This window comes from Oncorhynchus mykiss, chromosome 23 (assembly GCF_013265735.2).
Source record: "Oncorhynchus mykiss isolate Arlee chromosome 23, USDA_OmykA_1.1, whole genome shotgun sequence".
In the NCBI taxonomy this organism is placed as follows: domain Eukaryota; kingdom Metazoa; phylum Chordata; class Actinopteri; order Salmoniformes; family Salmonidae; genus Oncorhynchus; species Oncorhynchus mykiss.
The window spans coordinates 11608864-11633069 of NC_048587.1; the positions used below are offsets into that span (position 1 = coordinate 11608864).

Sequence of the window (24206 nt, forward strand, 5' to 3'; positions counted from 1 at the left end):
TCTGTCCTTTCCCTTCACCCTGTCTCCCTCTGCTGGTCGTGTTAGGTTACCTTTTCTCCCCCGCTTTCCCCCAGCTGTCCCTTGTCTCCTCTAACTACCCATTCACCCCGTTCCCCACCTGTTCCCTTTTTCCCTCTGATTAGGTCCCTATATCTCTCTCTGTTTCTGCTCCTGTCCTTGTCGGATTCTTGTTTGTTTGTTTGTGTCATTCATGCCTGAACCAGACTGCCGTCATGTTTGCTGTAACCTTGTCCTGTCCTGTCGGAATCTGCCGGTCCATCTGAGCCTACCTATGTTTGGTAATTAAAGAAGCTCTGTTTAAGTTGATTCGCTTTTGGGTCCTCATTCACGCACCGTAACAGAAGAATCCGACCAAGAATGGACCCAGCGACTTCGGATCCTCTCCACTCAGCCGTCGAGATCCAGGGAGCGATGCTAGGCAGACACAAGCAGGAATTGTCTGCTGCTCGACATGCCGTTGAGACCCTGGCCACCCAAGTCTCCAACCTCACAGAACAGGTTCACCATCTCCGCCTCGATCCACCGGCCACTTCCAGGGCTTTCGAATCTCCGGAGCCCAGAATCAATAACCCGCCGTGTTACTCTGGGGAGCCCACTGAATGCCGCTCGTTCCTCACCCAGTGTGATATTGTGTTTTCTCTCCAGCCCAACACTTACTCCAGGAGCACTGCTCGTGTCGCCTACGTCATATCTCTCCTTATTGGACGGGCTCGTGAGTGGGGCACGGCAATCTGGGAGGCAAGGGCTGAGTGTACTAACCAGTATCAAGACTTTAAGGAGGAGATGATACGGGTTTTTGATCGATCTGTTTTTGGGGAGGAGGCTTCCAGGGCCCTGTCTTCCCTATGTCAAGGCAATCGATCCATAACAGACTACTCTATTGAGTTTCGCACTCTTGCTGTCTCCAGTGGCTGGAACGAGCCGGCCTTGCTCGCTCGTCTTCTGGAGGGTTTCCGCGAAGAGGTAAAGGATGAGATTCTCTCCCGGGAGGTTCCTTCCAGCGTGGATTCCTTGATTGAACTCGCTATTCGCATTGAGCGACGGGTTGATCTTCGTCACCGAGCTCGTGGAAAGGAGCTTGCGCTCTCCGTCGCCTCCCTCTCCGCATCACTACCATCTTCCTCTGCCGGCTCGGGTGCTGAGCCCATGCAGCTGGGAGGTATCCGCATCTCGACTAAGGAGAGGGAACGGAGAATCACCAACCGCCTCTGTCTCTATTGCGGTTCCGCTGGTCATTTTGTCACTTCATGTCCAGTAAAAGGCCAGAGCTCGTCAGTAAGCGGAGGGCTACTGGTGAGCGCTACTACTCCTGTCTCTCCTTCAAGATCCTGCACTACCTTGTCGGTCCATCTACGCTGGACCGGTTCGTCAGCTTCCTGCAGTGCCTTAATAGACTCTGGGGCGGAGGGCTGTTTTATGGACGAGACCTGGGCTCGGGAACATGACATTCCTCTCAGACAGTTAAAGGAGCCCACGGCCTTGTTCGCCCTGGATGGTAGTCCTCTCCCCAGGATTCAGCGTGAGACGCTACCTTTAACCCTCACTGTTTCTGGTAATCATAGTGAAACCATTTCTTTTTTAATTTTTCGTTCACCTTTTACACCTGTTGTTTTGGGCCATCCCTGGCTAGTTTGTCATAATCCTTCCATTAATTGGTCTAGTAATTCTATCCTCTCCTGGAACGTCTCTTGTCATGTGAAATGTTTAATGTCTGCTATCCCTCCTGTTTCCTCTGTCTCTTCTTCACAGGAGGAGCCTGGTGATTTGACAGGGGTGCCGGAGGAATATCACGATCTGCGCACGGTGTTCAGTCGGTCCAGGGCCACCTCTCTTCCTCCACACCGGTCGTATGATTGTAGTATTGATCTCCTTCCGGGAACCACCCCCCCCCCGGGGTAGACTATACTCTCTGTCGGCTCCCGAACGTAAGGCTCTCGAAGATTATTTGTCTGTAGCTCTTGACGCCGGTACCATAGTCCCCTCCTCCTCTCCCGCCGGAGCGGGGGTTTTTTTTGTCAAGAAGAAGGATGGGTCTCTGCGCCCCTGCATAGATTATCGAGGGCTGAATGACATAACAGTGAAGAATCGTTATCCGCTTCCTCTTATGTCTTCAGCCTTCGAGATCCTGCAGGGAGCCAGGTTTTTCACTAAGTTGGACCTTCGTAACGCTTACCATCTCGTGCGCATCAGGGAGGGGGACGAGTGGAAGACGGCGTTTAACACTCCGTTAGGGCACTTTGAATACCGGGTTCTTCCTTTCGGCCTCGCTAACGCTCCAGCTGTCTTTCAGGCATTAGTCAATGATGTCCTGAGAGACATGCTGAACATCTTTGTTTTCGTTTACCTTGACGATATCCTGATTTTTTCACCGTCACTCCAGATTCATGTTCAGCACGTTCGACGTGTCCTCCAGCGCCTTTTAGAGAATTGTCTTTTTGTGAAGGCTGAGAAGTGCACTTTTCATGCCTCCTCCGTCACATTTCTCGGTTCTGTTATTTCCGCTGAAGGCATTAAGATGGATCCCGCTAAGGTCCAAGCTGTCATTGATTGGCCCGTCCCTAAGTCACGCGTCGAGTTGCAGCGCTTTCTCGGCTTCGCGAACTTCTATCGTAGTTTCATCCGTAATTTCGGTCAGGTGGCAGCTCCTCTCACAGCCCTTACTTCTGTCAAGACGTGCTTTAAGTGGTCCGTTTCCGCCCAGGGAGCTTTTGATCTCCTCAAGAATCGTTTTACATCCGCTCCTATCCTTGTTACACCTGACGTCTCTAGACAGTTCGTTGTCGAGGTTGACGCGTCAGAGGTGGGAGTGGGAGCCATCCTTTCTCAGCGCTCCCTCTCTGACGACAAGGTCCACCCATGCGCGTATTTTTCTCATCGCCTGTCGCCGTCGGAACGTAACTATGATGTGGGTAACCGCGAACTGCTCGCCATCCGGTTAGCCCTAGGCGAATGGCGACAGTGGTTGGAGGGGGCGACCGTTCCTTTTGTCGTTTGGACTGACCATAGGAACCTTGAGTACATCCGTTCTGCCAAACGACTTAATGCGCGTCAGGCGCGTTGGGCGCTGTTTTTCGCTCGTTTCGAGTTCGTGATTTCTTATCGTCCGGGCTCTAAGAACACCAAGCCTGATGCTTTGTCTCGTCTCTTCAGTTCTTCAGTAGCCTCCACTGACCCCGAGGGGATTCTCCCTGAGGGGCGTGTTGTCGGGTTGACTGTCTGGGGAATTGAGAGGCAGGTAAAGCAAGCACTCACTCAAACTCCGTCGCCGCGCGCTTGTCCTAGGAACCTTCTTTTCGTTCCCGTTCCTACTCGTCTGGCCGTTCTTCAGTGGGCTCACTCTGCCAAGTTAGCCGGCCACCCTGGCGTTCGGGGTACGCTTGCTTCCATTCGCCAGCGTTTCTGGTGGCCCACCCGGGAGCATGACACGCGTCGTTTCGTGGCTGCTTGTTCGGTCTGCGCGCAGACTAAGTCCGGTAACTCTCCTCCTGCCGGCCGTCTCAGGCCGCTTCCTATTCCCTCTCGACCGTGGTCTCACATCGCCTTAGATTTTGTCACCGGACTGCCTTCGTCAGCGGGGAAGACTGTTATTCTTACGGTTGTCGATAGGTTCTCTAAGGCGGCTCATTTCATTCCCCTTGCTAAGCTTCCTTCTGCTAAAGAGACGGCACAAATCATCATCGAGAATGTTTTCAGAATTCATGGCCTTCCGTCAGACGTCGTTTCGGACAGAGGTCCGCAATTCACGTCTCAATTTTGGAGGGAGTTTTGCCGTTTGATTGGGGCTTCCGTCAGTCTCTCTTCCGGCTTTCACCCCCAGTCTAACGGTCAAGCAGAACGGGCCAATCAGACTATTGGTCGCATCTTACGCAGTCTTTCTTTTCGCAACCCTGCGTCTTGGTTAGAACAGCTCCCCTGGGCAGAATACGCCCACAACTCGCTTCCTTCGTCTGCGACCGGGCTATCTCCTTTTCAGAGTAGCCTCGGGTACCAGCCTCCGTTGTTCTCATCTCAGTTCGCCGAGTCCAGCGTCCCCTCCGCTCAGGCTTTTGTCCAACGTTGCGAGCGCACCTGGAAGAGGGTCAGGTCTGCACTTTGCCGTTATAGGGCGCAGACTGTGAGAGCTGCTAATAAGCGTAGAACGAAGAGCCCTAGATATTGTCGCGGTCAGAGAGTTTGGCTCTCCACTCAGAACCTTCCCCTTAAGACGGCTTCTCGCAAGTTGACCCCGCGGTTCATTGGTCCATTCCGTATCTCTCAGGTCATTAATCCTGTCGCAGTGCGACTTTTTCTTCCGCGATATCTTCGTCGCGTCCACCCGGTCTTCCATGTCTCCTGTGTTAAGCCCGTTCTTCGCGCCCCCGCTCGTCTTCCCCCCCCCCCCCCCCATCCTTGTCGAGGGCGCACCTATCTACAGGGTCCGTAAGATCTTGGACATGCGTCCTCGGGGCCGTGGTCATCAGTACCTAGTTGACTGGGAGGGGTACGGTCCTGAGGAGAGGAGTTGGGTTCCCTCTCGGGACGTGCTGGACCGTGCGCTGATTGATGATTTCCTCCGTTGCCGCCAGGTTTCCTCCTCGAGTGCGCCAGGAGGCGCTCGGTGAGTGGGGGGGTACTGTCATGTACTGTCATGTTGTCTTGTCTCTGTCCTTTCCCTTCACCCTGTCTCCCTCTGCTGGTCGTGTTAGGTTACCTTTTCTCCCCCGCTTTCCCCCAGCTGTCCCTTGTCTCCTCTAACTACCCATTCACCCCGTTCCCCACCTGTTCCCTTTTTCCCTCTGATTAGGTCCCTATATCTCTCTCTGTTTCTGCTCCTGTCCTTGTCGGATTCTTGTTTGTTTGTTTGTGTCATTCATGCCTGAACCAGACTGCCGTCATGTTTGCTGTAACCTTGTCCTGTCCTGTCGGAATCTGCCGGTCCATCTGAGCCTACCTATGTTTGGTAATTAAAGAAGCTCTGTTTAAGTTGATTCGCTTTTGGGTCCTCATTCACGCACCGTAACAGTTTTTGTGCTGGTCAAGGGCAGTCAGGTCTGGAGAGAACCCAGGGCTATATCTGTTCCTGGTTCTACATTTTTTGAATGGGGCATGCTTATTTAAGATGGTGAGATGGTATTATGAGTACAGCGACTGCAATTAGAAAGCATAATGTTAATTTTACTACTTAGCTTTGGCTGGTGGAGGTCCTGTAGAACCATGTCCAGATAAAGCGTCCGGGGGGAAAAGTTGTATGAAAAAAGTTGAGCGAGGGGAAAAAAAAAAAACAACTGTAATTAAAAAGTGAAAACTGTAAAGTTGGCAGGTAGCAAAGTTACGCTAGCAACAAAATGCACAGCAGCACGTAAACAAGTTAACAAGTTGTGACAGGAAATTACGTCAGCAGTGATACCTGTGTATCAGGCGTACATTCTTGGAAAGGCTTACAGAATGTAGTCACCTGGAAGTTCATTTGTGGAATTTCTTTCCTTCTCAATAATGCGTTTTAGGCAATCAGTTGTGTTATGACAAGGAAGGGGGGTATACAGAAGATAGCCCTATTTGGTAAAAGACTAAGTCCATATTATGGCAAGAACCTCTCAAATAAGCAAAGAGAAATTACTTTCAGACATGAATGTCAGTCAATATGCAAAATTTCAAGAACTTCGAAAGTTTCTTCAAGTTCAGTCGCAGAAACCATCAAACGCTATGATGAAACTGGCTCTCATGACGACCCCCACAGGAATGGAAGACCCAGAGTTACCTCTGCTGCAGAGGATAAGTTCATTAGAGTTACCAGCCTCAGAAATTGCAGCCAAAATAAATGCTTCACAGAGTTCAAGTAACAGACACATCTCAACATCAACTATTCAGAGGAGACTGTGTGAATGAGGCCTTCATGGTTGAATTGCTACAAAGAAACCACTATTAAAGGACACCAATAAGAAGAAGAGATTTGCTTGGGCCAAGCAATGGCTATTAGACCGGTGAAAATTGTCCAAATTTGAATATTTTGGTTCCAACCGCTATGTCTTTGTGAGATGCGGTGTGGGTGAACGTATTATCTCCGCATGTGTATTTCCCACCGTAAAGCATGGAGGAGGAGGTTTTATGGTGTGGGGGTGCTTTGCTGGTGACACTGTCTATGATTTATTTAGAATTCAAGGCACACTTAACCAGCATGGCTACCACAGCATTCTGCAGCGCTACGCCATCCCATCCGGTTTGGGCTTAGTGGGACTATCATTTGTTTTTCAACAGGACAATGACCGCTGTCACACCTCCAGGCTGCGTAAGGGCTATTTGACCAAGAAGGAGAGTGATGGAATGATGCATTAGATGACCTGTCCTCCACAATCCCCGAACTCAAGCAATTTGAGATGGTTTGGGATGAGTCGGTCCGCAGAGTGAAGGAAAAGCAGCCAACAAGTGCTCAGCATATGTGGGTACTCCATCAAGACTGTTGGAAAAGCATTCCAGGTGAAGCTGGTTGAGAGAATGGCAAGAGTGTGCAAAGCTGTCATCAAGGCAAAGGGTGGCTATTGGAAGAATCTCAAATATAAAATCTATTTTGATTTGTTTAACATTTTTTTGGTTACTACATGATTTGTGTTATTTCATAGTTGTAATGTCTTCACTATTATTCTACAATGTAGGAAATAGTAAAGATAAAGAAAAACCTTTGAATGAGTACATGTTAGAATTTTTTTGACCGGTAGTGTAGATTAATGTTTTTTCTGCGATTGGATCAACATTATATCAACCGCTTTTCAATGCAACACACCAAAACAAATCTAACTTTGCAAGATTGAGTCTGTGATTTTGTTTTAGGCAGAGCTAAAGCGCAACGGAGTAGAATTCTATTGGCTAGGGTAGCCGACTAGCAGTCTTCAATCATGCTTTTCAGATCAGTTCACATCAGAGCTGCGCTTGTGCGCATTTGTTTATATTCTTTGCTGTTACCGAGTTATTAGCCCAGTTTTGTCTAAGTATAGATCAGCAATGGGGATACTGCTTCCTAAAAGAGCACAAAACGTGTCGGCTACATTTCAAACTGTCTTTGAAAACCTAGTCAGGTAAAAAGTTGATGTCTTAATTAAAGGGGCAATGTTTGAGATTGAAATTGTGTGTTTTACATTGGATAAAAGTAGAGACTCAGAGCTACAAAATGGTATATCATACACTGCAGTTGAGGAACAATGGCAAAGTAATTATTCTTAGAAAGTTTATTCATGTTTTGGTTCCCCCACTGGAGAGCTCTTCTTTGTCTACACCGATTCAGCATCGTTCACACTCTCTTAAGCCTTAGCCCCACCCTTCTATTTAACGGGTAACATGAGGCCATGTGGTAAACACATTCTATATCAAATAGAATGTAAGTGTATTTGTCACATGCACAGGATACAGAACGTAAATAGTGTAAATAGTACAGTGAAGTGGTTGCTTACATAGTAGCAATATCAAAAACAAAGTGTTTAAATTGATGGGTCATGTGAAGGAAATGCTATAACCACTTCCCAGCCACATCTACTGTAGCTAAGTGTATGGGTCACTATTGTCTTGACATGTACACATCTTCATGAAATACAATAGATGGCTGTAATCACCCACATGCACACCTGGCTAATTTGATGGGTCATGTAATAATCTGTCCGAAGTGGAGTCTTTTGTTTAGACATATAGCTAGTTAGCTAAACAATGAACTGGCATAATCCCAACTCATACTATTACCAATACAAATCTTGTCATAGCTGTGGTATGATTCTTCAGGTAGCTAACAAACTATGTTATAACTAGGCTATAACTAGCAATGAAAATGGCTTTCTGATTCAAATAATATTACTACACAGACTATACACAGACTAATTTAACATTTTTGTTCATATTTATGGATGGAATACAAGTTTGTTATTAAGGCACATGAAAGATCACATGTTCCAGAAGGCAATTCATATTAAAAAACACTTTTTTTTAGATGTTTACATTCAAATGCCGCTCCTGTGAAGTAGTGACGTGCGACATACGCCTAGTTTCCAAAATGAGTCACATATAGGTTACTGTAGGCTATATCATAGAAATCAAAAGCTATATCCATGTGAAAATGTAATGGGATTTGCTCCATTGGTTTTGTTGGTAGGCCTACATTATGCTCCAATATACACAATAGACTATTTATTGGTTACTGTTTAAAACTGTAAGGGTACAGCCTCAGTGTTCACTGTGTTGTGTCTTTGGCATCATTAAATTGAAGACTGGTAGCTCTCATGCTTGAAAAGGTTGTAGACCCCTGCCCTACACCCTGTGCACTTGGAAATTTTAAAGGATTTGATTGGTATAAACATTATGATATAACTTCCAACTATCTTATGACAGGGCAAGGAAGAGAGATTACCATTATTGCTTACACCTGTCAAATTCTCTCAGATATCCACAAGTGGTCTAGGGGTCAATTTGGGATTGGGGCTATGATTGCTCTGAATTACCTAATTTTAGAAAGATTTAGCAAAAGGTGAATTTTTGTAATTTTAGTTGATTACTGTTTGATCTGGACTGCAACTCCTTCTGTGATTGATTGATTGTTGTATAATTGATTGATGTATTAATTTCCAGATATGATGGAGCCAGAGGTGCGGACCCCCAGCTCACTGCCAGGTTCTCTGAGGTTCAAATGCTCCAGTCAGCTGACCCCAGGTCAGTGGCACCATCTGGCCATTGTCATGGCAAAGGACGTGAAGAAGAGCTGTAAGGTCACGGCCCACCTCAATGGGAAACTGGTGGGAGCAGCAAAGGTACAGGAGTAGGAGAGAGTAAATTCTTCCATTTTACATTGAAATATGATCGAATAAACTTCTGTTGTGTTGGAGGCCATTGGCGATTTTTCCGCTGCTGCTGTGATTTTTAGCTGTAGCTCATGTCATTGGTTGAAGTACTGTCTACTCCCTAACTCACTCTGTGCTGTGAAAATGCAGAGAACTCTCTATGTGTTCTGATTCGCTGTCAGATGCTGTACATCCAACCGTTCCCGGGTCAGTACATTTCCATGGAACCCACGGCGGTGATTGACGTGTGTGCCTTCATTGGAACGCCGTCTATATGGAAACAGCACGCTTCGTTGGTGTGGCGCGTCGGGCCCACCTACCTGTTTGAGGAAGTGCTGAGTCCAGGGGCTGTAGGAGTCATCTACAACCAGGGAACAGCCTACTTGGGAAATTACCTGGCTCTACGCAACACAGGTGTTTGTCTGATCGTTATCTGGCCATGGACTCAAGACCGTGTAGTCAATTTACTTAAAGCTTGCAGATACTGTATAACACATTATGATTCCTTTAGCATCTACGACCCCTTATAATCTATTAGAATCATATCATGATGACCTTGACTATATGCCAGCCATTTTGAGTCAGTTGTGTTTCCAGAAATACAGAAACATATTTGAGTCAGTTGTGTTACCAATGTCAGTTTGACCAGGATTTGTGTCTGACAATGTAATTCTGTAATTCTATGTGTTCATCTAGGCTCTGGCCCAGACCCCCTCCCTTTCAGGCTGGTCCCTGAGGAGAGGATTTCATTTGGCATCAACCCGGCTGTAGCAACTTTAACCACGGTAGCAGAGATACGAGAAAGCTACAACGAGGTGGACTGCCGTCTCATCGCCAAAGAGGTAAAGAGGGTCCAGCGCTGTCTTCATGATGCCCGATCAGAAATACGGGGTCCTACTAATCACCTCAAACAACCACAAACAGGTACCCCAAACAACCACAAACAGGTACCCCAAACAACCACAAACAGGGAACGCAAACAACCCCAAACAACCACAAACAGTTACCCCCCAAAAACTAAAATGACCACAAACAACCCGAAACATACCCTAAACAACCACAAACAATGAGAAGCATCCAACTGCAGATATGCGTGCTGAGGCCACCTGCCGGGTAGTCCAGAAAGATGGTTGAATAAATTCAGGATTCCCTGAACATAACCTACTTCTCTTAACCTGATAAGGGAGTCTGGGATTTCTTTGTTCCAGGGCTGCTGCTTCTCGCTTAAGTAATTAGGCTAAGCACAGCACAGATTGGTTGGTCCGACAACTGTCGCGGGTCCGCAACATTCAAAAAGGTCCTCATGTTGATGACAGAAAAAAACTCAAATATGGAGTCAAACGACAGAGTTCAATATTTCAAGTCTAGAACAAGAAACAATTGTAACAACATACAATTAATATGTTCACAAATTTACTACGGATGTAATTCACCGATACACATCGGTCCCTGATTCAAATGTTTAATATTTGACTGCATTGGACCCCAAGAAAATAGATTCAAACATTATGAATCATTGATTTTGCGCATATTACTTTCCTTCTACCTAGTGAAAAATGCCTAATATTTTGTGACAACTGATGCACCCTATCCTTCAGTGTCAAACTAATTATATAGTTGTGTTGACAGTCATTGATATTCAAGTCATTTTGCATCCCGAACAGCCCTAAGGAATGTCAGTAGCCTAGTCAAACTACGCACTGTGACAAGCTTCATGCTCTGACCAAGGTGAGGTAGGTTGGAGTCATTAAAACTTGGTTTTTCAACCACTCCACAAATTTCTTGTGAACAAACTATAGTTTTGGCAAGTCGGTTGGGACATCTGCTTTGTGCATGACACAAGTTATTTAACCAACAATTGTTTTCATACAGATTATTTAACTTATAATTCACCATATCACAATTCCAGTGGGTCAGAAATGTACATACACTAAGTTGACTGTGCCTTCAAACAGCTTGGAAAATTCTAGAAAATTATGTCATTGCTTCAGAAGCTTCTAATAGGCTAATTGACATAGTTTGAGTAAATTGGAGGTGTACCTGTGGATGTATTTCAAGGCCTACCTTCAAACTCAGTGCCTCTTTGCTTGACATCATGGGAAAATCAAAAGAAATCACCCAAGACCTCAGGAAAAAAAAAGTCTGGTTCATCCTTGTGAACAATTTCCAAATGCCTGAAGGGACCACGTTCATCTGTACAAACAATAGTACACAAGTATAAACACCATGGGAGGACGCTGCCGTCATACCGCTCAGGAAGGAGACCCGCGGAACAGCAAAAGACATTGTGAAGATGCTGGAAGAAACAGGTACAAAAGTATCTATATTCACAGTAAAACGAGTCCTACATGTATATCGACATAACCTGAATTTCCGCTCAGCAAGGAAGAAGCCACTGCTCCAAAACCGCCATAAAAAAAGCCAGAATACGGTTTGCAACTGCACATGGGGACAAAGATTGTACTTTTTGGAGAAATGTCCTCTGGTCTGATGAAACAAAAATATAACTGTTTGGCCATAATGACCATCGTTATATTTGGAGGAAAAAGGGGGAGGCTTACAAGCCGAAGAACACCATCCCAACCGTGAAGCACGGGGGTAGCAGCATCATGTTGTGGGGGTGCTTTGCTGCAGGAGGGACTGGTGCATGTCACAAAATAGATGGCATCATGAGGTAGGAACATTTTGTGGATATTTTGAAGCAACATCTCAAGACATCAGTCAGGAAGTTAAAGCTTAGTTGCAAATGGGTCTTCCAGATGGACAATGACCCCAAGCATGCTTCCAAAGTTGTGGCAAAATGGCTTAAGGACAACAAAGTCAAGGTTTTGGAGTGGCCATCACAAAGCCCTAACCTCAACCCTATAGAACATTTGTGGGCAGAACTGGAAAAAGTGTGTGCGAGCAAAGGAGGCCTTACAAACCTGACTCAGTTACACCAGCTCTGTCAGGAGGAATGGGCCAATATTCACCCAATTTATTGTGGGAAGCTTGTGGAAGGCTACCCAAAACGTTTGACCCAAGTTAAAGAATTTAAAGGCAATGCTACCATATACTAATTTAGTGTGTAAACTTTTGACTGCTGGGAATGTGATGAAATAAATAAATGCTGAAATAAATAATTGTCTCTACTATTATTCTGACATTTTACATTCTTAAAATAAAGTGGTAATCCTAACTGACCTAAAACAGGGAATTTTTACTCAGATTAAATGTCAGGAATTGTGAAAAACTGAGTTTAAATGTATTTGGGTAAGGTGTATATTTATTTTTTATATTTTTTATTTCACCTTTATTTAACCAGATAGGCTAGTTGAGAACAAGTTCTCATTTGTAACTGCGACCTGGCCAAGATAAAGCATAGCAGTGTGAACAGACAACACAGAGTTATACATGGAGTAAACAATTACATTGTGTGCAAAAGGCACGAGGAGGTAGGTGAATAATCAAAATTTTGCAGATTAACACTGGAGTGATAAATGATCAGATGGTCATGTACAGGTATTGGTGTGCAAAAGAGCAGAAAAGTAAATAAATAAAAACAGTATGGGGATGGGTTAGGTAAAAATGGGTGGGCTGTTAACCGATAGACTATGTACAGCTGCAGCGCTCGGTTAGCTGCTCAGATAGCAGATGTTTGAATTTGGTGAGGGAGATAAAAGTCTCCAACTTCAGCGATTTTTGCAATTCATTCCAGTCACAGGCAGCAGAGAACTGGAACGAAAGGCGGCCAAATGAGGTGTTGGCTTTAGGGATGATCAGTGAGATACACCTGCTGGAGCGCGTGCTACGGATGGGTGTTGCCATCGTGACCAGTGAACTGAGATAAGGCGGAGCTTTACCTAGCATGGACTTGTAGATGACCTGGAGCCAGTGGGTCTGGCGACGAATATGTAGCGAGGGCCAGCCGACTAGAGCATACAAGTCGCAGTGGTGGGTGGTATAAGGTGCTTTAGTGACAAAACGGATGGCACTGTGATAAACTGCATCCAGTTTGCTGAGTAGAGTGTTGGAAGCAATTTTGTAGATGACATCGCCGAAGTCGAGGATCGGTAGGATAGTCAGTTTTACTAGGGTAAGTTTGGCGGCGTGTGTGAAGGAGGCTTTGTTGCGGAATAGAAAGCCGACTCTTGATTTGATTTTCGATTGGAGATGTTTGATATGAGTCTGGAAGGAGAGATTGCAGTCTAGCCAGACACCTAGGTACTTATAGATGTCCACATATTCAAGGTCGGAACCATCCAGTGTGGTGATGCTGGTCAGGCATGCGGGTGCAGGCAGCGAACGGTTGAAAAGCATGCTTTTGGTTTTACTAGCGTTTAAGAGCAGTTGGAGGCCACGGAAGGAGTGTTGTATGGCATTGAAGCTCGTTTGGAGGTTAGATAGCACAGTGTCCAAGGACGGGCCGGAAGTATATAGAATGGTGTCGTCTGCGTAGAGGTGGATCAGGGAATCACCCGCAGCAAGAGCAACATCATTGATATATACAGAGAAAATAGTCGGCCCGAGGATGGAACCCTGTGGCACCCCCATAGAGACTGCCAGAGGACCGGACAGCAACTTCCGACTTCAATTGTATGTGTGGAAACTTCAGCATTCAAACGCTAAATTGCTTGCGCAATATTATGCTTTATTAGCTGTGACAATCTATGTAAATTTGTTCATTATTTTTATCTATGCACTGTTGAAAAGCGTGATTTACTGGAATTAAAGTAAGCTACCGGAGACACAACTCTCATCTGGCTGTACCTGCTGAATAGGGCTTACTTTATATTTATTTTGAATGTTCAGGTAGACCATCAGCAATAGTTTTGGTAGTTAGCTTTAAACAATCAGTATACAGTGCATTCGAAAAGTATTCAGACTCCTTGACTTTTTCCACATTTGTGGTCCACCACCTTGATTCAGTCTTATGTAGTAAAATGTGAAATGGTGTATTTTACATTGGATAAAAGTAGAGACTCAAAGCTACAAAATGGCATATCATACACGGCATTTTAGGAACAATAGAAAAGTAATTCTGTTTTGAAAGTTGATTCACTTGTTAACAAACGTTTGAGATAATTGCCTTTGAATATTTTGGTATCTAGTGAAGTGCTACTCGTTGACTACACCCATTCAGCATCATTCACACCCTCTTAAGCTTTAGCCCCACCGATCTAGTTTCGCTCTCGTAGCGCACAATTGACGCTCTGGCCGATGATTTGTTTACCTCTAGATAAAATTAAAACAGCCTAACCAGCTCTGCTAGCAACAATTGTTGTACACACGTGACATAACGTTAGCTAATGAGCCAGCCAGCTAACATTAGCTAGTTAAACAACAATGAACAAAGTACCAACAATGCCTAACATTAAGCTCTAACTAGAAAAGCAAACAGCTCTGGGAAATGAATAATAACGTTCGCTAGGGAGCCAGCCAGCTAACGTTAGCTAGATAGCTAACAGTACACATCAGCTTAAGACACTGCAGCACAAATACTGGAGGCTGAGACAGGAGGGGTCAGGAAACACTGTGGCCCCATCCGATGAGACCCCCGGACAATGCCAAACAGGAAGGATATAACATCACCCACTTTGCCAAAGCTCTACACAATATTGGGCTGCTGAGGTATAATAAACAGATATATATATATAGAGTACAGGGAACATAAGGTTGAATATATTATTATAGACCTGCTACATCTACTGTCTCTTTTCTATTATGAAATTTCAGCTAGATCTACTGTCTCTATTATATTATGACAGACCAGCTAGATCTACTGTCTTTATTATATTACAACAGACCAGCTGTATCTACTGTCTCCATTTCATTTTGGCCATTGTTGTGGGCCTGCCCTCCACTCAACAGCCTCAAATAGGCTATTTAATTTCACAAATAATATTTTCTATTGTTAATTTCAAACAACGGCATTAGCAGTCCAAAACGGTGACATTGTTCCTCTTTTGCAGGCACGTTACAGATTATACACAATGTCTACAATGGTGTCCTCTCCGTTCAAAAAATATTCCTCCACTTGGGAATCGCTAAATGAACCGTCCTACAACAATCTCTGTCTCACTTTTACGATCAATTTCTTCTAAAATTGTGTGTACATCTGTATATCTAGACTTAGATTTAGCTTTCCCTGACTTAGTCGCCATACTGATTGATGTATAAACAGCTGAATCTGCGCGTTTACCAAAACAACTCTGTGCGTAAAATGCGTAGCTCCTTCTGGAATAAAACTTCAATAGCGAATTACTCTCATTACGCTGCCGTTTACGACATGGGTTGGTCTTCCAACACACAACCATTGCATATTGCCGCTTACCTCAGCTCATTGGCTATCTACCAAGCTAGATTTCAAGACGATCAGTGGTCATTGGGTTAAAATACAGTCAATCAACGAGACAGTGGTCATATAATTGGTGCACAATGAGCTCGTCACTCGTTGTCTTCCAATCGTTTTTTTCCCGGGTCAATACGTCCCGCAAAATGACCCATCAAGTTTGGTTGTGTTACAAACAAACAGTTGATTGCAAGGAAACCAAACATGACTGGATAAAGTCAGGTATAGTCTGTGTATTTACGTCGGATGTTTCGTCGAAAATTGAATGACACGAAATTCAACAAGATAAGCGTTCACAAAATGTTTTGTGTTAGGCAATTAAAAATGGATTCAACTGAACAAAATACCATTCACTGTGTAACAATGAGCCTTGGGATTGCAACCAGAGCAAGATCTTCAAAGGTAAACGATTTATTTCAATGCAATCTATGATTTTGTTACGCAAGAGATGGTTGAACAAGTAGTTTGATACGGGGGTCTGTGCTCAGATAATCACATCGTATTCGTTCGCTGTAAATCCTTTTTTAAATCTGACAACGCAGTTGGATTAGCAAGATTCTAGGCTTTTGAAGCATGCGAGACATTTGTATTTTCAGGAATGTTTAATTTGACTATTTGTGGCGAACACCGTATGTTGTCGAATTCAAACCCGGATCCGGTATGGGTGGTTCAGAGAGGTTAAAACAACTCCAAAATCCCTGCCACTTTCACTTTAGGCCCAGGCTATGTGGTACAAGGGTGAATTGTGGAACTTGGGGTAGACACACTCCATGGAAATGTAAACTCTCAGGTGTGTTCTACCTCTTCTCCTCCCTCTTCCTCCTCCACTCTCTCTGCTTCATCCTCTCCCTCTGCTTTGTCCTCTCCCTCCTCTCCCTCCCCCTCCTCCTCTCCATGTTCTTCTGCCTCCACTCTCCTCTCCCTCCTCTTCACTCTCCTCTTCCTCTCTCCTCTCCTTCACTGTCCTCTTCCTCTCTCCCTCTACTCTCCCTCCTCTTCACTCTCCTCTTTCTCTCTCCCTCCACTCTCCTCTCACTCCACTCCTCCCTCCACATCTCTATCCCTCCAATCATCTGTAACTCCTTATCCTCCCTGCATTTTGCTGCTAAGCCCTGATTCTCCATATCACTTCCTTCACTTTCACTGACCTAGAGGAACATAGTAACAGAGGGAGAGAAGCAAAAAATAGGATACAATTGTGGTCAGGAACATAATCTCTCTCTCCCTTTCACACTGTTTCTCTCTTCCTTCCGCTCTCTCTTTTTCCTCAACCATACACATATTAGGAAGAGAGTAAGGGATTTCCATAATAAATTATGTGATACAGTTACACGACTCCCATTCCCCACACACACACACACTCTCACACACACGCTCTCCTCCAATCAACTCTTACTTTCTTGCCTGACAGAATACCTATAGTGTATGCTGGGTTTATTTTTTATTAAAACAAAACGTTTGATCATTAAATACGTATACCGAACTTGTTATTTCGGGACAAACCGACGAGGTTAGCTTTTATCCGCCAGGACCACTATTTCTTGTCCCGGAATCCTGCTTACAGTTTGAAGCCTGCTTGACTGAGATGCTAAGCTGCTAGCCATCAAGCTAACGAAGTTGGTACCAGAGGAGTTTTTGCAATGGAGCCGTCTTTGTCTGGATAAATAAATGAACAGTTCCAGTGCTGTAGGAGCTTTATCGACTATGCTTTATTTCGGGACAAACCGGATCACTCAGTTCCAAGGTGGCTTCCTTGATCACGCACGTCACTAGCCTATGTAAGAAACTGGGGAAAACGCAGAGTGGAATGTTTACATTTTTTACGCCGGTGGCTGGATGGCGTTCGCGCTTGTTGGATACATCTCCGCCTTGTTGTTTGTCGTTATCCGACTGGTCGGTGTTGCCCAGAGCTCCCCCATCGAAGGAGCACAGCAAGAGGAGCAAGGCAATCAACGTTGGTCGCATGTCTCGAGCCGTGGAAGCCGAAGACAGAGGCCTCTCGCAAAGCAGTCTGTACTCCCAACGAAAGGCCCCGTGAGGATACAAACAACGAATAGTTTTGCTGTCCTGGAGCCTGATCTTCCTGCACCTTCGATGCTGGGCGTGCCCATGTCTTCAGCCACAGTGCCTACTACTACGATTTCGAAGTCGACGTCGGCAAACTTTCGTCCCTGCTATGTATCGAGCGGGGCTCCTCCATCTGTCGGAGGTTGCACCAGGCGCCGGAAGCAACCGTTCCTGGTGCAAAAACAATGTCCTATCCTGGAGATCGAATAAATTACATTACTAAGCTGCTCCCTAATGTACTACGTCAGGACATGGAAATCGATTATATCGTAGTCCATGTGGGTTTAGTTACATTATGAAGGGCAGCTCTGAACAGTTGAAACTGGATTTTAAAGGGCTGATTGACTCTCTGCTAGACACTAACAAAAGACCCATCATATCTGGCCATGTGCCCTCTCTGAATCGTGTCATTGAATGCTTTAGCAGGATTCTTTCTCTTCACAACTGGCTATGTGATTATTGCAGCTAAATGGGTGCACCTTTTGTTGACAATTTAGATACCTTTTGGAAACAAACAACACATTTTATAAGGAGGAAGGGATCCACCCTATCATTTGTGTTCCTGGATCCTTTCACAGCATTATAAGGCTGCGTTGAGACAATGACTTATCAATGACCCAAGCCCAGCTCAGCTAATCCCTACCATTGTGATGCAGAGTTTATTACACCAAGGGCGTTGGTAGACACAATGTAAGTAACCAAATGTCCCTCTAACTGCTCTGAATGCCACTGCTGATCCTACAGCTATTGTATGCAGTAATCATGTGCCTACAAACCAGATGCATACTGTTAGCACTGAGGCGGTGTGCCCTAGAAGGAAGACCATTGTGTGCAGCTCACCCTGCACTAACATAAATAACATGAGCATATCTACTTCTGCTAAGCCTCCCAGTAAATCAATACAAACAAGTAACCATCCCAGAAGAAACATGCTTAAAGTAGCCCACGTTAACATATGTAGCTTAAGAAACAAGGTTCATGAAATCAATAATTTGCTAATAAAAGGTGACAGTCATAATATGACTATCTCACTTAGAGAATACCTTTGATGATACAGTGGTAGCAATACATGGTTATACCATTTACAGAAAATATAGAAATGCCAATGGTGGAGGTGTTACTGTTAATATTCAGAAACACATTCCTGTAAAGATTAGAGAGGATCTCATGTTAAATACTGTTGAAGTAATATGGCTACAGGTTCATCTGCCTCACCTAAAGCCCATTCAAGTGCTAACAGTCAGTATCTGGATAACATGTGTTAAATACTTGATAATGTATGTGATGTCAACAGAGAGGTATGTTTAGCTGGGTGATTCAAATATTGACTGGTTTCCTCAAGCTGCCCACTCAAGAAAAAACTTCAAACTGTAACCAGTGCCTGCAACCTGGTTCAGGTTGTCAACCTACCAAGGTAGTTACAAATAGCACAGGAATGAAAGCATCGACATGTATTGATCACATCTTTACTAATGCTGCAGAAATTTGTTTGAAAGAAGTATCCATCCATCGGATGTAGTGATCACAATATAGTAGCCATATCTTGGAAAACCAAAGTTCCAAAGGCCTAATATAGTGTATAAGAGATAATACAATATGTTTTGTAGCGATTCCTATGTTGTTGACAAAAATAATATTTGTTGGTCTGTGGTGTGTAATGAGGAGCAAACAGATGCTGCACTTGACACATTTATGAAATTGCTTATTCCAGTTACTAATGAGCATGTACCCATTAAGAAAATGACTGTAAAAACTGTTAAATCGCCTTGGATTGAAAAGGAATTGAAAAATTGTTTGGTGGAGAAGGATGAGGCAAATGGAATGACAAATATGTTTGGCTGCACAACCGATTGGCAAATGTACTGCTAATTGAGAAATCATGTGACTAAACTGAATAAAAAGAAGAAACTACACTATGAAACAAAGATTAATTACATAAAGAATGATAGTAAAAAGCTTTGGAGCACCTTATATAAAATGTTGGGAAAAAAGGCAAACTCAGCTCCATCATTCATTGAATCAGATGGCTCATTCATCACAAAACCAATGGATATTGCCAACAACTTTAATTATTTTTTCATTGGCAAGCTTAGCAAATTTAGGCATGACATGGAACAAACGCTGACACTACACATCAAAGTATATCTAACCAAATTATGAAGACAAGCATTGTAATTCTGAATTCCGTAAAGTGAGTGTGGAAGAGGTGAAAACATTATTGTTGTCTATCAACAATGACAAGCCAGCAGGGTCTGACAACTTGGATTGAAAATGACTGAGGATAATAGCGGACGATATTTCCACTCTTATTTGCCAGATTTTCAATGTAAGCCAACTAGAAATTGTGTCCCCCCAGGCTTGGAGAGTGGGTTAACTGCCTTGTTCAGGGGCAGAAGGACATATTTTTACCTTGTCAGCTCAGGAATTTGATCTTGCAACGTTCCGGTTACTAGTCAAACGCTCTAACCACTAGGCTACCTGCCCCCCAGGGTTAAGGTTTGTGCTTTGAGGTTCACAGACCAGGTGCCCTAAGCGTGCATAATCTGCAGCTGGATGCTTCTCTGTTGTTAATGGATGTTTGGGGTATCTATTTGGGATTGTTTGTGGTTGTTTTGCATTGTTTGTAGTTGTTTGTGATTGTTTTCGTTACCTGTTTGTGGTTGTTTGGGGTACCTGTTTGTGGTTGTTTATGGTGGTTTGTGGTTGTTTGGGGTGATTAGTAGGACCCCATATTTCTGATTTGGGGTTGTTTAGGGATTATTTGGGGTACTTGTTTGGGGTTGGCATATGCATAGAATTATTAGAATGGGCTTGGAACCTCTAATGCTGGCAATTTGACTGGTAAACTCATGAGTACACTCAAAATGGCTGCCTGGTATTGCGAGGCAATCTTTTCCATGGTCATGTAGAACATTCATTCAAATTATGTTAACTGATGTGAAACAACAAATCACATCACATATTGATGGGTACACTTCCTGCTTTCACTTCCTTCTTTGCTCCTATGGGTATACTCGCAATGGCCGCCAGTCCACCTATTATGCCATCATTGCATAGGACGCCAAACCTATTTCTATGGTTTGTGTTTGTTTGGGGTTGTTTGGAGTACCTATTTGTGCTTGTTTGGAGTACCTATTTGTGGTTGTTTGGGGTATATGTTTGTGGTTGTTTGGGGATATTTGGGGTATCTGTTTGTGGTTGTTGATTAGTAGGACGGGGGAAGTCCTGACAATACCTGATCAGAAAATATAGGGCCCAGGGCTGTCCTGTCAGTACTGAGAGTGTAACAAATTGTATGTTGTCTCCTGTGTGTTCTATTTCAGATGGGAATCACTTCCAGGGATGACTCCACCCCTGTGTTCCTGTCTCAAAACATCAGCCACCACCTGACTGGCACTGCACGCACCATAGGAGCTGCACTGGTTGGACACTTTGGTAAACAACCAACATTCATTCAAATTAATTTGGTGCACTTAACTGTTGTGGAAGATGTGTGAAATTGTATTTCTGTAAAGGGAAACTTTAGTATTCGGATCAAATTATTTTCTAAGACTAACAAAATACACAGTGAACTCCTGTTTAACCCTTTACACGTGTGGGAATTGGCCTATAGGGATAGGGCTAAATTGAAATGTTTCTTACAGAATAGTTATGAAATGCATAACCATGGTAGCAATTGAAAGGGAACAGTTTGGAGATAAGGTGAGTACACAACAGGTCACCTCAGACAAGACTGAATCCAAACATGGCACTGTTGATTTTATGTCCATTTTACATTTACAGAAAATACTCTGGATGCATTCAGTAGCATTTCCTGGACAACAAAATGACAAGGGTTTGAGTGAGAGGACTAACTGGTGTCTCCAAGTGGCAACACACCTCTCCAAGGTGTGCACAGTCCTTAAGCAATTTCAATGCACTTTTTATGCCTTAAAGAGGAGTCTTTTTTTGAGCTTTCCTGGCTGTGAGGTTGAGGAACTAGTGCAAGCACACTTGTAGTTGTTTTGTGAGGAACACAACTCTGCTACCCCTCCATCACACAATTACTGTTATTGTTTACGCAATCCAAAAATGGTCTATTCTAAATCGCAATATGGGTCAGGTGGACATGATTTGAAAGCCTGTTCTAATGCCAACATGACTAGCTAAGTTATAAAATATAATCTTATGGTGTTAGGCTTTCACAAGGCAATTCAGAGAAACACATTGTAATTTTGGTGCGTGAGTGCATTCAGGGGCGTGTGAATTGTCTTCACAATCAATAAACAAATAAGTAAATTATGTTCAGAACAACCCAAAGTATTACACAGTGGCTGTCAGTGCCGTTAAAGATGTGGAAGGACATTTTTTTTTTCATGAGCATGGCCTTATTTGTATTAGAGCATATTGAATGACTCTCTTTCATATTCCATTCGCCCAGTTCAATGTAACAGGAATGGGTTTAGGCTACTACATGATACTCAAATTTTCCCTATACCCATCATGAAGACGCTACAACCTAGCCTATGAATGAAAGTTTACAACGTTGGTGCACACAGGTCGAGAGACAAATTTAAGGTGACAGACAGTGACTTTCAATATCGCCTTAAAAACTCTTGACTGTATCTAGCTGATATAACTTGTTCTCAACTAGCCTACCTGGTTAAATAAAGATGAAATAAAAAAATAATAAAAAAAATTGGGTGTAATCATTAGTCCAACAGTTGCAAACGAGAGTTTCTATTGGACAAATTCAGGTATGTTTATCCCCGTTTTTTTCTGCTTTCTTCCACTTAAGAAAGGTTTTTCAACAGAATCAGAGGAATGAATACACCCATGATCAACTGTAAACACAGTTCACTTTCATAGCAACCACGTTGTATTCCTTCTCGCATCTAAGAGCTTTCCTCCTCTTACATTTTCCCTTCTCTTTTGCACAACACATCAGCTGTATGTGACCAGGTGAAAAAAACTTTCCAAGCCAAACCGCTACACACAGCCTACATCGTTGTCATCATATTAGCTAAGGTAACGTCTTAGTCAGCATAGACAATTGAGCTAATGCGTTAGTAAACCTTTGCTTCTCCTTCATTTTGAAATAACTTAATTTGTTCAGAACTGTCCAGCTATTGTTTTTCACTCTCTTTGAGTCAGCTACTCACCACATTTTATACACTGCAGTGCTAGCTAGCTGTAGTTTATGCTTTCAGTACTATATTAATTCTCTGATCCTTTGATTGGGTGGACAACATGTCAGTTGATGCTGCAAGAGCTCTCATTGGCTGGAGGATGCCCTCCAGAAGTTCTCATAATTAGTGTGTAAGTCTATGGAAGGGGGTGAGAACCATGGACATCCTAGGTTTTGTATTGAAGTCAATGTACCCAGAGGAGGACAGAAGCTAGCTTTCCTCCAGCAACACCATGGTGCTACCCTACGGCGTGCTGTTGAGGCTACTGTAAAACTTCTTTGCAAAATAGTGTGTTTTAATCAATTATTTGGTGACGTGATTACATTTAGGTTCGTTTTATCTAAAAAGGATAATGTTTTACAATTTACATTTTTATGAAATTCACTGAGGAGGATGGTCCTCCCCTTCTTCCTCTGAGGATCCTCCACTGGTATGACTGCATGTCATATTGTAACTCTACATCATCTTGCAACTCTACATCTTGTAACTCTACATCAAACTCTACATCGTGTAACTCTACATAAACGTTGACACTGTATATGACATGAGTTTTATGATTTGGAGATGTGAAGTATACCTTTGGACTGACAGGTGTTTTGGCTTGCATGTTTTACATCAAAGCGGTATTTATTATAATCCTCAACATCTCATCTTTCAAAATACATTGAGTCATCTTAATTTACAGCATTTTCCTCACTCAGACAACAAAACATTAGAAAAAGTTGACCAATTGCCAGGATGGATTGGGTGCAACGTCTGAATGAGGGAAATGCTGAAAATTAAGATGACTCGATGCAGTGTCAAGTTTAGAACGGTTATCCAATTAAACACATACAGTGCTGTGAAGCGCAGAGCCAGAGCTCTGATGCTATTGTTCAGCCACTACGTTCATATTTTGTCACTTATTAGTACCCAAATCTGACATTTCCAACCCGTATACGGGTACGAGTGTAAAGAGTTAAGAAATGTAAGTGTGCTTTCATCAGAGGTCAATCTGTATGGTACTATTAACTGTTCACAGTATACAGTTTGAATGTGTGTTGTGGTGTTGGTCAGGAGTGCGGACGTTCGCTCCCAGCAGCGCAGGGGATAGCTTTCTGTACCTTGGAGGGCCGGCGGTGATCCTAAGCATGGTTGCTATGGCGGCAGACGATGGAGCGCTGTATGCAGCAGTGAAAGTTCTGCTGTCTGTGTTGGAGACAAGCCCTGCCATGGAGCGGGAGATGACACGCATCAACGGCTACAAGGTAGGTACAACCCAAACACCTGTCATTAAAGTTGTGTTCATTAGTCACCAAATGGAATAAAATGGACTGAAACGGTGTGATTAACTGGACTTCTCTTGCGAAATGTTTTGAAATGTTTTCCACTACATCCCCTAATGAACACAACCCAGTCAGGTCTTTACGAAACGGAATGGATAGAATTATGGCGCCTAATGACATACATATCTGTACAGCCCAAACTTATGGATGACAATAATTACATAAAAAAGCAGTTGCCTTGGAATGTTGACTCTGTTCCCCATCTCCTCCTCCCTGTCTCTAGCTCCTAGCATTCCTGCTGAAGATTAAGAGCACTGTGTTGAGCAGTAGAACCTTTCAGCTGGTGCTGTCTCTGTCTGGTTCAGTGGACCACCTGGGATCTGGAGCCGCTTGTCTACACAACAGACCCGCCTTCAATGCTCTGCTCTGTGACCTGGAGGTACCATACTCCCGTCTGGCCCCACACCAACCCTACATTCCCAAATCAACTCCTAGAGCTGATACCTAGACACCTCCTGTTAGATATAGACTGGGTATACAAAGTTTAGGAACACCTGCTCTT

General features: G+C 43.8%; 1 protein-coding gene across 4 annotated transcripts in view; it reads left to right on the top strand.

The window, feature by feature from the left end:
• wdfy4 (WDFY family member 4) overlaps nucleotides 1–24206 on the top strand; it is a 179575-nt gene that overhangs the window by 61991 nt on the left and 93378 nt on the right. For all 4 annotated transcript variants that reach the window (XM_036960206.1, XM_036960204.1, XM_036960203.1 and 1 more), the window contains exons 22-27: nucleotides 8605–8783; nucleotides 8996–9227; nucleotides 9510–9655; nucleotides 20535–20646; nucleotides 23436–23626; nucleotides 23928–24083. In XM_036960206.1, coding sequence (XP_036816101.1) covers nucleotides 8605–8783; nucleotides 8996–9227; nucleotides 9510–9655; nucleotides 20535–20646; nucleotides 23436–23626; nucleotides 23928–24083 — 1016 coding nt within the window. The remainder of the gene's footprint in view (nucleotides 1–8604; nucleotides 8784–8995; nucleotides 9228–9509; nucleotides 9656–20534; nucleotides 20647–23435; nucleotides 23627–23927; nucleotides 24084–24206) is intronic.